Genomic DNA, 15576 nt, shown 5'->3' with positions numbered 1-15576 from the left:
AAGGTGTCGATTGACAGGGGGAGGTCAAACTCATTCTGAACGCCAGGGACGTGGTGTGCTAAAATGTCAGCTTTCTAAATCAGAGAAGAGGCAGTGAAGTAAAAAGTCTAAATATAGTGTTGGAGCGTTTCCTGTGACCCAGTCCCTGTGACCATTAGCTGTAATCATGTCAGTGCTGATGTCACGCGGGGCGACAGGACAAAGGAGGACACGTCAACAAGTCACCCTGATCGCGAAATGAAAAAGACAAGGGGGGGGGGGGGGGGGGGGACTTCCCCTCGATGCCTTTGATTGAAGCAGCCAGTTACGACTTGCCATTCGTCAGGAGGCGTTATCCGATGCGAGGACTGGATAAGACTCAAGAGATCAAATAAAGATATGCACAGGCACACGGTGGATGGTTTCAGATTTAGGATAAGTCTGAAACCTGTTTGATAGTGTGTGTGTATATTTATGCTGGGATGTTCTTCTCAGCCATCTGCAGGAATGACAGCTCGATTACAGCGAGTGCTGGCTGTAGCTTGATCGCTGTTAGACTTAACTGGCAGACTGAACACGGTGTTACACAGGGCCAATAATGTGGGATTACTCATACACACAGTATTGTGCTTCTGCTATAATTATTGCAGTAGCTGCAGCGTTAGGTGGAGTAAACTTCAGTCTTGGTTGTGTGATGGTCCTTGTTTGCTTTCAGGTTTCTTATGAAATTGAATGAAGACAAGGAAGCGATGGCCTCATGTGAAATTATACTTCTTTGAAATGACTGCAGTACATTAAAGTAAAAACGTTTAACAATCTCAAATCATGCTGTAATTATTTTTTTAAATAACAGTGTTGTGATGTGTCTGCACCACACCTGCCAGAGATGAGTTGGCAATAAAGGAATGTAACTTGTATAATAATTGTATAATTGTACTATATGTCATGCTCTGTCGTGGATTCACATAGCCATCGTAGATGATGCTAACTGCCGGTTCCTCTGAATTCTGACCGTTTGATTGTCAAACGGTTCTTGTTGCTGCTAAAAACAAAAACATTACTTCATAGGCATAAGAATGTTTCTTAAAAATACACTGAATACTGAGTAAATATATGTACTCTAAAGAAAAGGTGAACCACTGAAAGGGTTTTACTGGAAAGCAACAGCATTAATTGTTGACCCTGTAGTGATCGTCTAAAGGCTAACTCCTTTTTCAGTTGACACTGTATCTACATCTCGATATGGACCACATTCCAATAGGGGTGTGACGGGATTAAAATGTGATGATATTTCTCCTCAGGTGAAAAGATGTCTTGCATGACTCACCCAATTGACATTTTTCACATGCTCTCATGCCACACATCAATATTCACAAGCAGTGGAAAACAAATGTATAACATAACATTGACTGACAGAGCAAATCAACTCTGCTCCGCTAATGCAACTCCGGCCTACACAGTAATAGTAATGAAGTGAACCCGCCACCGTGCTGTGAGTCACAGCCAGCTTGTGAGTAATAACGTATTTGGTAGACTTTTGCAATATAAACATCTCAAAACTGAGGCGCAAATTTACTCTGTTTGGGACTGTGAGCTGCACTTTACTGAAGCTGCTGAAATGAAATTGTGTGCGGATATGTGGTGAGATTTCCATCTGATCACAAGTGTTGTCTGTTGGTTTCGGTTTCCAAGCGGTCTGAAGGGGGATACTACGAGCGGAGCAATAACATAATGCACATCAGAGTATAGGGCAGGTAGACTTAAAAATTATTATGAATTTTCATTAAATGAAGTTAGTCTCATAATATTATGACTTTTTTCTCGACATGTCAGAGAACCCATATGTAGGAAAGATTCTGAATGAATGATTCTAAATGAATTTATCATTGAGGTGAAAAGGTGCCACAATCACATTTAAAGACTGATTATTAGTAAAGTTACTTTACTAAATCATGCCTTCATGTCTGCCGACTAAGCAGGGATGACATTAAATGAGAAAAGTTGATTTATAGGAGAAACATCTGAAAGCAACACAGAATGCCTCAGATCTGCGCTGCATTATATTCTGTTATATTTATATATTTTGAATTGTCACTGGCAACCTGAATTGGGTGTTTCGGTTTACATGAATAAAAACATTCCCACCGTACACTGGTGTCGAAAAATTCATCAGAATGGTGGAAATTATCTATTTAATACTTAAAATGTTCATATAATTCAGCATTGATGATTTCTTAAAAATCTTATATATATATATACACACACACACACACACACACACACACACACACACACACACACACCCTAGGGGAAACACTGCAACCTGATCATGGGGATGGGGTCTGCTTCTTTGTTGTTATTCTGCCACCTATTCCTGTGTGTGTATGAGCAGCCTCCACTTATCCAAAACGCTCCCCTTCCCTCCTACATAAAACCCTTCCTGCTATCACTGTACACATGCGTAGGCTGTGTGGTGGGTTGTCATGACGACAGGCCTTCCTGCTGCCATCCTACCTGGGATTGGCTTTGTGCCTCCTCTGATTGGTGCTCAGCAGCCCCCGGGCCTGCACGGCTGCTCTCAAACGACACTTTGATGGAGTTTTATTGCCGATTCTTCCGTCTCTAAATCGCTCCTGCTGTCATCTTTATTTTGATTTATGTATTCCCTGATCTATTTATGCATGTGAACGAGGGGAGGGGAGAAGAGGTGGAAGAAGAGTAGGGGTAGGGGGGTGGAAAGAGGAAGACAGCGACAGCTACAATGCTTGTGACTATACCCGGGGGAACGCCTGCGGTACATTTGCCTTTTAAAGGCTTCAGCAACAGACAAGCACAGCGTAGCAGCAGAGCGCTACAAAGCCTCGTCTGTGGCTCCCAAGCTCCCCACCGATCTCAGCCCCCCTCCTGAGTCAACAGGCACTGTATGCATGTTCTGTATGCTCAGACAAAAAAGGTATTCTTTCAACTGCGCCCCGGAACTCTGAAGAGGGTTAAACGATGCTGCTCACCGTTGTGGGAATTAAAAAAACCAAAAGGCGAGGAAAAAGACGCGCAGGGTGTTATTGCTGCTTCAGAGTCCTCCGCAAACAAGAGCGATCAGACCAGAGCAGGGATTTTTGCACACAATTTTACACGCTTTTATCTGCCTTCGCCTGTCTCTGTAACCGGCAGAGGCAAGCCTCTGGAAGGTTCTGGGAGAACAGGTACAGAGGAACAAACCAACCTCCTCAGGAAGGAAGACGAGCTTCAAAGACTCACTGAGATGCAGACCCCGTGGCGTCCCCCCTCTTCATAACTGCTATCAAACAGATCAGTTAGGGTCGAACCAGGCACTTTGGAAGTGCCTCAGACTTCTGGCACTGTTGGAGTATTTAAACAGTAAAGGGAAATCAAAAGCCCAGGGTAAACGAGATTGATTCAGATATGAGTCAATAAAGGATGTTTCCTCAGTGTGCAGTGCAGTGGTAGAGATGAGGAATAGTGGAACAAAGACTGACATCTTCATCTTATCACAGTTTACTATTGAGGAGTCCCTAAAGCTACATTTTCTGTAAAGCTCCCCCCACTCCAATAATTTCTTTAAAGAACTAACACAGTTTGGTATACAAAAAGAGTAAATAGAGACTAAATTATGAGACTATTATTTTTGATTATGTAGTCGTGTGTTGAGTTAAAAAGCAACCACTGATTTAGGAATTTCCTTGAAAGAACAGCTCCACTTAAACTGAAATAAATATCAAATCATTCAAATTTTTCATTTATTATTAGAAACTTTGTCCTTCATTCATGCTGAATTATATGCTTGCCTGTAGATTTTGAGTTACAGTAGCTTAGCAGTTTATTTATTAATTGGAAATGTACCAATTGAACGCAGTCTGTATTTTACCGATATTAATTCCAAATCAGTGTTTCCCATACATAGGTTTTACTTGGGCGGGCCGCCCAGGTAGATTAACAGCCGCCCAAGTAAATTTGGCGACCCATTTTAAAATCGTTCGATTGCAGCGCAGCGCATATTCGCTACGCACATCCTATCACTCAGTCGCTCACTCTCTCTCTCTCTCTTTCTTTCTTTCTTTCTGTCTCGCAAACACGGACAACAGACCCGTCTGTGAATTGAATGGTTGGTATCATAAACACCGCTGCCCAAATCTGTCCAACACACTGCTGTCAATGTTGGAGACCCATCTTCAAAACAGTTATTAGCAAGCATGTAAGGAGCCTAGCTAATAAGGATAGCTTTGGAAAACAGCTGTTGAAGTTAGCACGCTGTATAACTGGTAGTCAACAGGTGCGTTCGGAATAACTGGCTGACTTTCGCTGACTTGATAGATAGGGGAATAAAAACAGCCACATGTTTTTGCTGAATCTCAAGAAATGGTACTTTTACTAAGCGTAATAATATATTAACGATTCTTAACGTTCATAAAATATATACTGATCATTTATCACTATTGATGAAGCCCACAAAGAATAGTATAGCGTTTAAAAGCAGAACTTTAATGCATTTTCATGCAATTCTCGGCAGGCATGCAAAATTCGGCACAACCCCGCCACAGTTACGCTGTCAAACTGTGGGAAACACTGCAAATTATATATTTCTTTCCAGGGAACTTCCTAGGAAATTATTAGTAATGTAAAGACCTGTAAAATAATCAGTTCTGCAGTTTAACATTGTAGGTACTGTTAAAAAACGGCATCATCTATAAAGAAAAACACTAAGTAATACATGTATAGCCTTTATATAGTCTCCTTACTACAAAAAACTGCACTTATCAGTCTGTCATATAAAACTACTTCTCCTTTGTATTTATGTATGTGTTTTCCTTTGCACCTGTGGTATTGTGCTTGGAGGAACTGGAACTCATCCTTGATTCTGTCACAGGAGTCAGAGGTTGTGAATTTCAGCTGCTGCGATGAAGCCTGGCAAAGACAAAAACACAAGAGAAGACAAGGTAAGAAAAACGAGTGGAAAGAGTAAGACAGAGGAGAAGGGGTGAATGAAAGAGAAAGAGTAAAGTGAGAGAAATAATTAAAAACACAAACATGAAATCAAGCAGTTTTCACATTTGACAGTCCAACGGGTAAGACATTACTAAGACTTTGATTGCCACGTATGTTTCCACACACAAGGGGCCAAATGCATAAAACCCTGTAGATTAAAGTGTGCAGGAACATGCATACCCGCTGCCAGACTTTATGCGTTATATCTCGATCACTGTGAAAGTATGCACCTGCACACGAGCCTTACCCACATAGAGCCACAATTAGCTATAGGCCTAAATGGATGTCGACACACCCCCATTTAACCTTCAAAAGACATAACCCAGACTCTTTCTGCATTTGGCTGGCAACGACAGCGTCTTGCAGCTTGCTGGAGCAACTTTAAGAGTTATTCCAACAGTCCTTATTGTTATTCCAACATTTAATTTGGGTGACAATATGTAAACCTACTTACTCTCGCCAGAATAAATCTTGCTAGTATAAATAATTACGGTAACACAAACAATTATAAATATTATAGGGAACTTGGTTGAGAATGTGTTGAGTTCTTTGAGTTGATGAAAAGATGTAGCTCCAAATAAAACTGACGTCACCCTCTTCTTTGCCACATTGCAACATCACACTCAACTGGTCACTCATGGAAGTGCTTGTATGCACGTTGTAAAGGATGTGTGCAGTAAGGATCGGCGGTCCTTCTTCTATCAAAATGCAACTGAAATGGTGGTAGCCATAGACAGATGTTGAAGGTGAATTCAAACATTTTACAGTTCAAATAAAAAAATAATGTTTGTTTAATCCATTGAATGAAATACCTGTTAAATGTTACTGTGTATGCAAAATTAATACACGTGGCTCCTGAAACTGGCCTTGGTGAGTTTGTGGACATGCTGCAAGTACAACAAAATAAACAATGTGCAAACAAGCAATGCGCACGGAGACTAATTCAACTGCAGGAACTTCACAAACTGTAACAACATGTAGCCACTGTCACGGATTCTGCCTTTGTTTCCTCTGATCGCTGGAAGGTTACGGAACGAGTTCCTAGAAATGAATTTCAACCCTGCTCAGAACGTGCTACTAAATTCAAGTTCCAGGTATTTTCAGGGGTTGCTGGCGGTGCCGTTGATCGTAAATGGACATTATGGACTATACAATTTTGGGTAAAAATCTAATTGCTTTAAGTTTAGCTAAAGTTACATATCCACTGCCAGTCTATTTTTGACAGAACCCGCGTCAAGCAGCACAGAGCAGATGAACCGGGCAGGAAATCAGACACAGAACGGCATAGAGAAGCCGGTCAATTTCCAAAATAAAACACCCTGTGCAGACTCCCGATTATATATTAAAAATGAACACAGTTAAAAAAGAAACACTTTAACTGCCTAGCCTACTTAACCATGATAGAAGAACAAAAATCAAGGACAGATGGACAAATTAACAAAATCTGAACAAGTCATCAAAATCAGAAAGGCTCTTATTCTGAAATGCTCCATGCACGTTAAACTTTTTGGCAACTGGCTCCACGGGCCGGTGGGTTTGAAACTTACTGGCCCGAAGACAGTTTTTACAGGCCCCAGTGTGACAACAAAATCAGTTATTAAATACATCCTGGATATAAAAAAAGTAAACAAAAAATGTGATCACAGTTAAAATCATAAAAAATAAAAAGGTTAACAAAACAATTTCCTTTTAAAACAAAACATACTAACAGACTAAACATGCTCTCTCTCCTGCTGACTGCCACTTAATTAAAAAACGTACACAGAGCAGCTCTATTCTGATTGACAGGTCGGCATGGTAGCAACCTGTCAATCACAAGTTAGTCCCACCCTAAAGCATACGCTGCATTAAGGACCATCATTTAACCAGCGGACTTGCCTCCTGCTGGCCATTAGAGACAGTGCAGTTTTAAGTTCCGTCTGCATGGTTTTCACTTTCAGACCCAGAGGTTTCCGCGTGATTGAGATTAGACGAATAGCATTTGACAACCACTCATAACGTAACTACAAATCTGGATTGGACAACAGTGCCTGTCATGAGCTGCAAAACAACGGCAGGATGTTGAGATTGTAATTTATTTTTTTGCACTGGCCCAGTCGGGCCAATGAGTTGCTAGTTCAATTATCCCGATGTTACTTTTTACTGGCCCTGGGCCATCAGGCCACCGTTATTGTCGAGCCCTGGCTCCATGTGCGATATTGTAGCCTGCACAGAGCGGAATGAAACAGGCTCACAGAAAGCTGTTATCCATAGCTGAAACACAAAAACAAATGACAAATTAACACGTCAACATTGTATGGTAGGCTGACGCCGAAAAAAAAAAGAAGCAGCACAGCCACCTCCTGTGTCAGACGCCATTATCCCACGTTTTCCTCTAGCTTCGTTTGTTGTTGTAATATGTACACGCTCTGTGCCCGCTCTTATTGGTGAGTAGGACCGTAACAGGAGGCGCATGGCGCTTGTGATTGGCGAGCAGGTCTGTCACACAAAGATGACAACCTAATGAATTTTTAACTGCATGACTGTTTGAAATGGCTCAGATGCGCTGTATAATTAACCTACATTTTAATTGCCGTCTTTATGATTAGCTAACCGCGTTCGTCAAATCGCAATTTCAATTTGAATACAATTAACTGTTCAGCCCTATTATGGACAAGCAGATGTGTCATCACATCACAACAAGGACGACTACAATAAACAACACCTGGTGTATTGCAGAAATAGGGATATAACGCAACTAAACAGGGCAGGAAAAAAACTAAAAAGTTGGGACAAGATTACAGAAAAGTGCGTGCTGCGTGTAATGCAGAAAACTAGTAAATTACAAAGCTGGTTGCTATAGAGATGAAACAGTTACTTGGTAAATCTATTACACAGTGGAAAATATATTAATCTTCAACAATTTTGAAAGTAATTCTTCACACATCTGAAGACATTATGTTGGCCTCTGGGAAATTATGGTAAGCGCTTTTCACAATTCCCTGACATTTTATTAACTACTGTTAATCAATCAATTTATCAAGAAAACAGTTTGAGGCTTAATCTAAAAAAAATTATTTTCAAATTATAAACAATGTGTTGACCTGGGTGTTTTTTTGGGCAACTAAGAGGTTTGTGCCATTCAACTTAAATGTGACAATATCTGCACCACTTCTTCCAATGTTACCCCATGACACCAGTCCTACTGCCGCCTTGTTTGCAAGTGGAAACACATAAAGCACTATGTATCAGAGCCTTGCAAGGTTCTTAAAAGTCCAGTTCAATTTTGCCTGCCATAGTATAAGTGTTCACTGAAAGGCACTTTGGATTAAACTTTGCTGTGCACTGAATGCCACCCATGTCATGTCAAAAAGACTTGGGCCTCATACATCAAGCTACACCATTGTTCTTTCACCTAGCCTGGATGTTGCCATTAGCCCTTATTGTAATTCTGTCCACACTACATTCTCCAGTCAGCGGTGGATGGTCTGGTTGTGTGTTAGAGCACAGCAAGCATCAAACCCAAATAGGGATAAAATCTCATTATTTCTCAGTAGGCTGCATAATGGGTCGGGGGGGCGGCGGGTGGGTCAACATATTCCTATTACAATTGAGCAGCCATAGGGGGGAAAAAAAATCTGAAATTTGATTGCAGCACTTACGGGAAGCTAGCCCGTCGCTGTTGGGAATGACCTGACGCTTTTTAGCCTGCTCCCCAAGGCATGCCGCTCAGCTTACAACTACAAATAGGTTGCTTCGCATTCACAGAACCGTGGCCAGAGAATAAGCTCAGCAACAGGATTGCTTCAGGTTGTAGGAATAGACCTACTTGCTTCAAAGGCTGAATTAGTTTTTGCTTTGAGGCTCAGTAGATAGCGGTTGTCTGAAACATAGTTAAGAGCTGGGGATGCATTCTTAATAAAGTCTTCCAGGATAAAAACCTATATACATCATGGTATCATGGCATTATACAGTGTGAGTTTGGACATATTATATAATATATATTAGATTATATTTTGCACACATAAAAACAGTTAACACCTCCATCTGACAAATTTAGAAGCATTAAGGTTGGAAGAGAAAGACAGAGGGCATCAAAAAAACAAAACAAAAAAAACCCCCACAGTCCTGCAAAACAGTGAAGACCACAGTGACCCTAGCCATTACACTTTCAAATGTCATGAGAAGTGCTGACATTATCATTCCGCCGCCACACACAGAAAGCCCCAATCCACACAAACCAAGCCACTGCTTGGAGACAGAGGCTCCAACTGTAAAGCAGAATAACCTTTTCCATTATCTCTCCAGCCAGTATGACATGGACCAAACTCAGCAAACAACAGCTCGGCTATATGGGTCTGTGCCACACAGAGCCTGTATCAACATGAGGCACTCAGCTACAGGCAGCCATGCAACTCACACAGCAATAACTGTTCCCTGCACTGGCATGGTTTCTGAACACTGCGTGCGTGCGTGCGTGCGTGCGTGCGTGCGTGCGTGCCTGCCTGCCTGCCTGCCTGCCTGCCTGCCTGCCTACAGGTTACCCCCTGTGCCTGAGGGGAGAGTTGATGCCCTAGATCTGATTTCCTCCCTGTGTACGGCAGTATGCAAACGTTTAAAATACCAAAGTTTCTCTCAGTCAACAGCCCGAGGTAGGGCATCCTGTCCCACTGGGAATACAGAGGGAGACAAAGACAGGGGAAGAGAAAGCAAGAAAGGGAAAGGAGGAACTTTTGAAAGTCAGGACATCATAAAAATAAACAAACAAAGCCCAGGAGGGGACATATTTCAATTTTTACAGCTTAGCACTTTAACTTTATCTGTATACATCAAGTTCAATAGGTCCTTAGCCACAGCAGTCCCTTCAGTTTTATGCCAACATCAGCACACTAACATGCTTACAATGACATTTCTAGCGTGTTGATGTTTAGTAGGGATAATGTTCCATCTTAAGCCCCTTTTACACTGCACAGTACCAGCTCGACTCGCCTTTGTTTGGTTTTCCATTGTGGAAAAGTTGTACCTGTACCTTCTTCCAGGTACTTTTTTCGTATCACCTCCGTTGAGGTTCCATGCAAGCTGAAGTGATACTAAATGTGACGTGAAAACACGGCAGACTACTGATTGGTAAGAGAGAATCGTCACTATTCACTGCATCATCATTGCGTGCGCCAGACAGAGGCCAGCAACAGAAAGTTTATTTTACAGTTTTCGTATGTAATTTCATCACCAAATCCACTTCTGAGAAGTTTGTATGTACTGTGTAGATTTCAAATATTGACAGTTTAACGAAAAGTGATGGCGGAACAAAAATGTGTTTGAAAGTTTTCGGAGTTGAGGAGCTCTGCACGGTGGGGGAAGCCTGCGGCAACCCGCGGGAGGTGCTCGCGAGGCCGGCCAGCCGCCCGCTCACAGAGCCCGCTGCTCCCACCGTCACACAGACCGCTGCAGCAACAACGGCAGAGGAAAACACAGTTGGAAGGTTTTCATACCGCTTATCTGTCTTTACATTCTGAGTAATGTTGAAACGTTTTAACTTAAATAAAGAGAAAGCTGTGTGGACCGCTAGTGTGTATCGCATTGAACATTACGTCGTGGCAGTTGTGTGTGGCGTCGCTATGGCGACCAGTTCCATTGAGGGGTACTATATCTGGGTACCATCTGCAATGGAAAACGGAGCATGGCCAAACCGAGTCGAGACGAGACGAGACGAGTTGAGCTGGAACTGGTAATGGAAAAGCACCATTAGCTTCACATGCTAGCATGTTAACATTTGCCAATTAGCACCAAACACAAAGTAGTTGATAGGTTGATAGGAATGTCTTTACTTTCAGAAGTTCAAATCATCCTGAGGGCAATGTCAGAACCAAATGTAATGGTAGTCCATCCAAAAAATTAAGATATTTCACACATAAAACTAGAATGTTAATAGTGGGGTTAGAGCAAATGTCAGGGAATCACCAAATTCAGTAGGATTCATTACCTGGAAACCATGAATGTCTTTAAAGACTTGTTCAGTGAAATAGCTCAACATCTACTTGATGGATTGACACAAGTGAGTGAGAACTTGGACTTGCTAATGGTGGTACAATAAAAGTCAGAGGATCACCAAAGTCATAATTTATCCTCAAGAGACCTTGAGAATGTGATTGACCAAAGCAATCCATCCAATAATGTCAACCTCGTGGTAGTGCAAGATGAAACATCAGAGATTGCCAAAGTCAGTGGGATTCATCCTCTGGGGACCATGAATGTCTGTACTAGTGATGAAACCATTACCGGTTTAACGGTAAACCATGGTAAAATTCCCGACAGTTTACACGCTGTTAGCAAGTCAGACAGACAAACCAAAGCTAAGTTAACTCACCCTGCGTTAACTATAAGGTTATTTTCTTCAGTCAAGTCTCCCTCAGCACTCTCATAAAAACTGAAACACGACCGGACTTCAGAGTGACTGAAAAATCTCTGCAGCGTTGTCTTCTGCCGTGTTGTCATGACCCAGACAAACACATTGCATTCTGTGCATGCGCACCTGCTTCTGGGAGACGCTGGACAGTGTTTGCCGTGAGATTATAACAGCGCGGTTAAACGTACCCGGTTATCATGGTAATTAAAATGTGTACGGTAATAATAACCGTTGGGAATTTTACCATGGTTTACCGTTAAACCGGTAATCGTTTCATCCCTAGTTTACACTAAGGTAAATGGAAAAAAGGGATTTCTTAATGTGGAATAATGACTCCACAGGGGCAACCAGACTAAAGAAAGTGTTTGGCAGTAGCCAACATCTGGATGCCTGGGGCAACAAGATAACTGTCACACTTCATCTTCTACTTAAAATGTTTCACAGATAATTAACAGAGATCAGAACTCTACAGCAAAAAGTGTATTTAATGACCCCAGCTCAAATGGCGCCAGTTTTGGCTGATGGCAGCCAATAATTTTAAAGCTTGGCCGGAGGGGATGTTAATGTATGCGCTAGCTTACAACACTGCCTGCTTACTACCCTGCAAACAGCACGGGAAGAAAACCATGACAATTTAGTTCTGTTATTAAAAACCCCATTAAATACAGAAACCTCTTGCCTAATGTGTAACAGACACACACAACTGGCGGCACAAGTATTAGAACAGTCATATGAAACTGTTTTGTTTAGCTAATGATGTAAAATATATTACCTATTGTAGAACAGTCTACCAGTAATTCTCAAGGTCATCACAAAACAGTCTAAATCCTGGATAAAACATCCAGCAAAGTGCAGGAGTTTGAAGGACATTTCTCACAGTGCTGCCCTGATATTTTTACCACAACACAACCCGGCTATACTGGCCTGTTCAGGCTCTATGAAACAGCTAACAATGTTTATTATCTCGCTCTCTGCCAGTGACCAAAACAAGGTGCTCTATGGGGGCCTCAGAGTCCACAACAGATGGATGCCCATAATGTTAATGAAATACTGCCTTAATATTGTGACACATGCCATCTGCTGTGACATAAAAAAAAGGTACCTACACGCTGAGAGTTAAAATGTGTTTGTGCAAGAGAGAGGCTAGGCTAACGTGTGTGCGTGTGTATGTGTGTACGCTTTTGTTTGTATTACAGAGGAACAGCCTAGACAGTGTGACTGTGATAGAGAAAGATATGTGCGTTAGAGCAAAACAGAGAGCCTTAACACTGAATAGGTGTGTGTGAGGAACAGATTTTGCATGTGTGCATTTGTGTGCGGGGTGTGATAAGCCTATGTATGATGCTTGTCTGCCAGAGGAACAAATATTCCCTGCCATGAATCATACACAAGGATACAACAGCCCACACACACACTAACCCTCACATGCAAAATTTGCATAGCACACACACACAGCACCTAAATGTAGGACAATCTCTAATTTGATTCTGCCCTGCTCCTTTGAGACGTAATTAAAGCATTAAAAAGCTTTGTGCGCTGGTGAGGCAATTGAGACAGTCTTCAGCGAATAAATGGGATTCATCGTTTCAGGAAATTGCTGCCCCACCCCCATTCCCCACCCCGAAGCCCACTCACCGTCACCACCCCCCTCCACACACACACCCCCGCCCTCCTTGGCCTCATCATCTGGTCCAATCCATGTGAAATCTACTGTGAACCATAATGTCTATTTTAAATAAGAATCAGGTTAAGGCTGTTTCTGCTCCATAGATCAGTTGACAAAGGCGATGGGAAGGAATGGAGATTACAGGGGGGTGGGGGGGTCGGCTTCACATACACAGACCACACTACAGGGATTAGACACACCAACTACATGAATGCAGTGCATAGTAGAGCACATACACAAATACAATACACAAAGACACACAATAACAGCAGGATACATTGGAAAACATCCTCCTCAGTATAAATCCTGCAGTGTGGGGATTGTGTTTCCTGGAGCAATGCCTGACTGTTTACATCTCAGTTGGAGTGTGTTTGTGTGTGTGTGTGTGTGTGTGTCTGTGTTGGGGGCAGGAATGGAGCCATGGCATTGTAATCACTCACTAATGACTGGGTGTTATCTCACTCCTACTTTTAAATGAATGCATAAGATCTACACTGACGAGCAGTTGGCCTATTTCTCAACGGCAGGCAGTCTGTTTGCTCCATAGCAACAGTCCCAAGGATGCCATTTGAGCCATCCACCTTCCTCTGTCCATCACTAACTCCAAATGCCCAGTTTCAGTGTGGAGGACAGCAGACACATTATTATTCAAAAGATAACACAATGACTAAAAAGAAGCGAAAGGGTTTCTGTTGAAAGCAAAATAATCATTACCCTTTTTCAGTCAAGTTTGGTGGAGAGATTAGAAATTGTAGGGGTAAATTAAAGCTTAGATGTGAGCGGAGTACGTGGTTTAGATAAATGCCTTTTGTGAAAAGTGCTGAGGGCAGGTACGGAAAGTGGTGTTTAGATGCATTATTGCAATTCATTTGGAGAATTTCAACACAACTCTGCAATGGGAGGTGCCAACTCTCTGAAGATATTCCCATTTTCTAGGCACATTTCCTCTAAGAGATAAGTTTCTACACATGGCAGTCACCCTACTGAAGGGGATAATTATGTCTTGCTGTGTGCATTTGGTGAATACAACACGTGGGGTAGGCTATGCAGGGCTCAACAATAAGTACTGCCTGATTGCCAGGGGTAAGTTAAATGTTAAGTGGTAAAAAATAAACACATAGTTTTGGTGTAAATTATGATGACTCTGCTGCCTCGCTCCTGTACTGTGTCGGGTCTACTCCTCCACATACACACACACACATACACACAAACACAAAATACACACACGCACACAGAGGTAAGTCACCAGACAGCAAAGAGACTGCGGTGGCGATCACTCGAGTTGACGACAACTATACTTGTTAACTGGGCTTGACATTAACTTTTTTGCTCACCAGTGAATGTGGCTAAAGGTTTTCCAAAGTTACTAGCCACGCAGTATTTTCACTAGCCACATTTGTGTTGTTGGAAAATGACGTTTTATCTGATTAAAGTTGACAATGGCATGCTTAAATTGGCGTGCTAAAATGTACTAATATCATTAGCTATGATAAGGTTGTGTGTAAAGCTCCTTTATTCTGAATACATGTAGTTTAAAAACAACACCTAAAAAGAGTAGCTTCTTATTGTAAATAATAAAAGTGCTGCATGGATGTAAGATTAATTGAAAAGATAAAAACAAAACTGAATTTTTTTTTTTTTTAAATCAGAAATACTATTTATTTTTAACAGCAGTAAATACTGTAATACTGAGTAGAACAAATATCTGCATTAGAAACAAAGACCAAAGAATAACAAATTATTTTGTCTGAGAAAAAATCCACAATTAAGGCGACAGGTTTGAATTTGATGTAGGCCTATATCATTTTTGTGCACTTTTGGAGTGTTTGTTGTAAATCTGCATTTCCTCAGAGCACTGACTGGATTTGTGTTTCTCATCATGAAGCTCTGGTAGCTCTGAATAACTCGAGATACTTCCATCCGAAATGAGTATACAGGTCTTTATTTTCCAGATAATTCCCATAAACGCATCTCCTGCTTTCCTACATGGCATGATTACTTACTATTAAAACATAGAATTAACTCTGAAAAGGTAGTTGTGATATGATGATATGATGTGACATAAGGGCAGCCCTGCTAGTAGTGACACTATGTCCCTTAATCATGATGATATCTGTAATTTTGCAGCATTTACAGGCACTTTCCTCCTGCCTTTTCTCCGTCTCAGCACTGCCTTTTTTCTCTCTCTCGTTCTCCTGTGCATTTTTTCTCCACGCTGGTCGGCCACGCACTCTCACGCACTGACTGAACGCTGTGTTGATGTGCGTGTGTGTGCATGCGACCAGCGCCGTGAGATCATATTATCAGGTTATAAGCAGATGGGAGGCTGACGGTCTACAGGTCTGAGGGACTATGTGCAGGTAGTACTCATGGAAGTTGTAGTGTCATAATGTCAAATTGCAATTTGTTTGTTATTTCAGATGCCTTTTGAAAAGACTACAATTTTTCATCACGCCAAAGTGGCTAGTGGGAGTGACTGTGTTACCCGCCACGGCTGAAATCCACCCACATTTGGCGGGTTAGCACATGTTAATGTCAAGCC

At 41.8% G+C, this 15576-nt stretch overlaps 1 protein-coding gene across 2 annotated transcripts in view; it reads right to left on the bottom strand.

Annotated features, from left to right (window-relative positions):
- tle5 (TLE family member 5, transcriptional modulator) overlaps positions 1-15576 on the bottom strand; it is a 49861-nt gene that overhangs the window by 21820 nt on the left and 12465 nt on the right. For both annotated transcript variants that reach the window (XM_038715999.1, XM_038715998.1), the window contains one exon: positions 4814-4902. In XM_038715999.1, the coding sequence (XP_038571927.1) occupies positions 4814-4902 (89 nt within the window). The remainder of the gene's footprint in view (positions 1-4813; positions 4903-15576) is intronic.

The sequence above is a fragment of the Micropterus salmoides genome, unplaced genomic scaffold (genome assembly GCF_014851395.1).
Source record: "Micropterus salmoides isolate LMB-PRFRI ecotype aquatic unplaced genomic scaffold, ASM1485139v1 Ms_hic_scaffold_13, whole genome shotgun sequence".
Classification (NCBI taxonomy): Eukaryota; Metazoa; Chordata; class Actinopteri; order Centrarchiformes; family Centrarchidae; genus Micropterus; species Micropterus salmoides.
The sequence above is the reverse complement of the archived record's forward strand: the minus strand, read 5'-3'. Positions and strand labels throughout refer to the sequence as shown.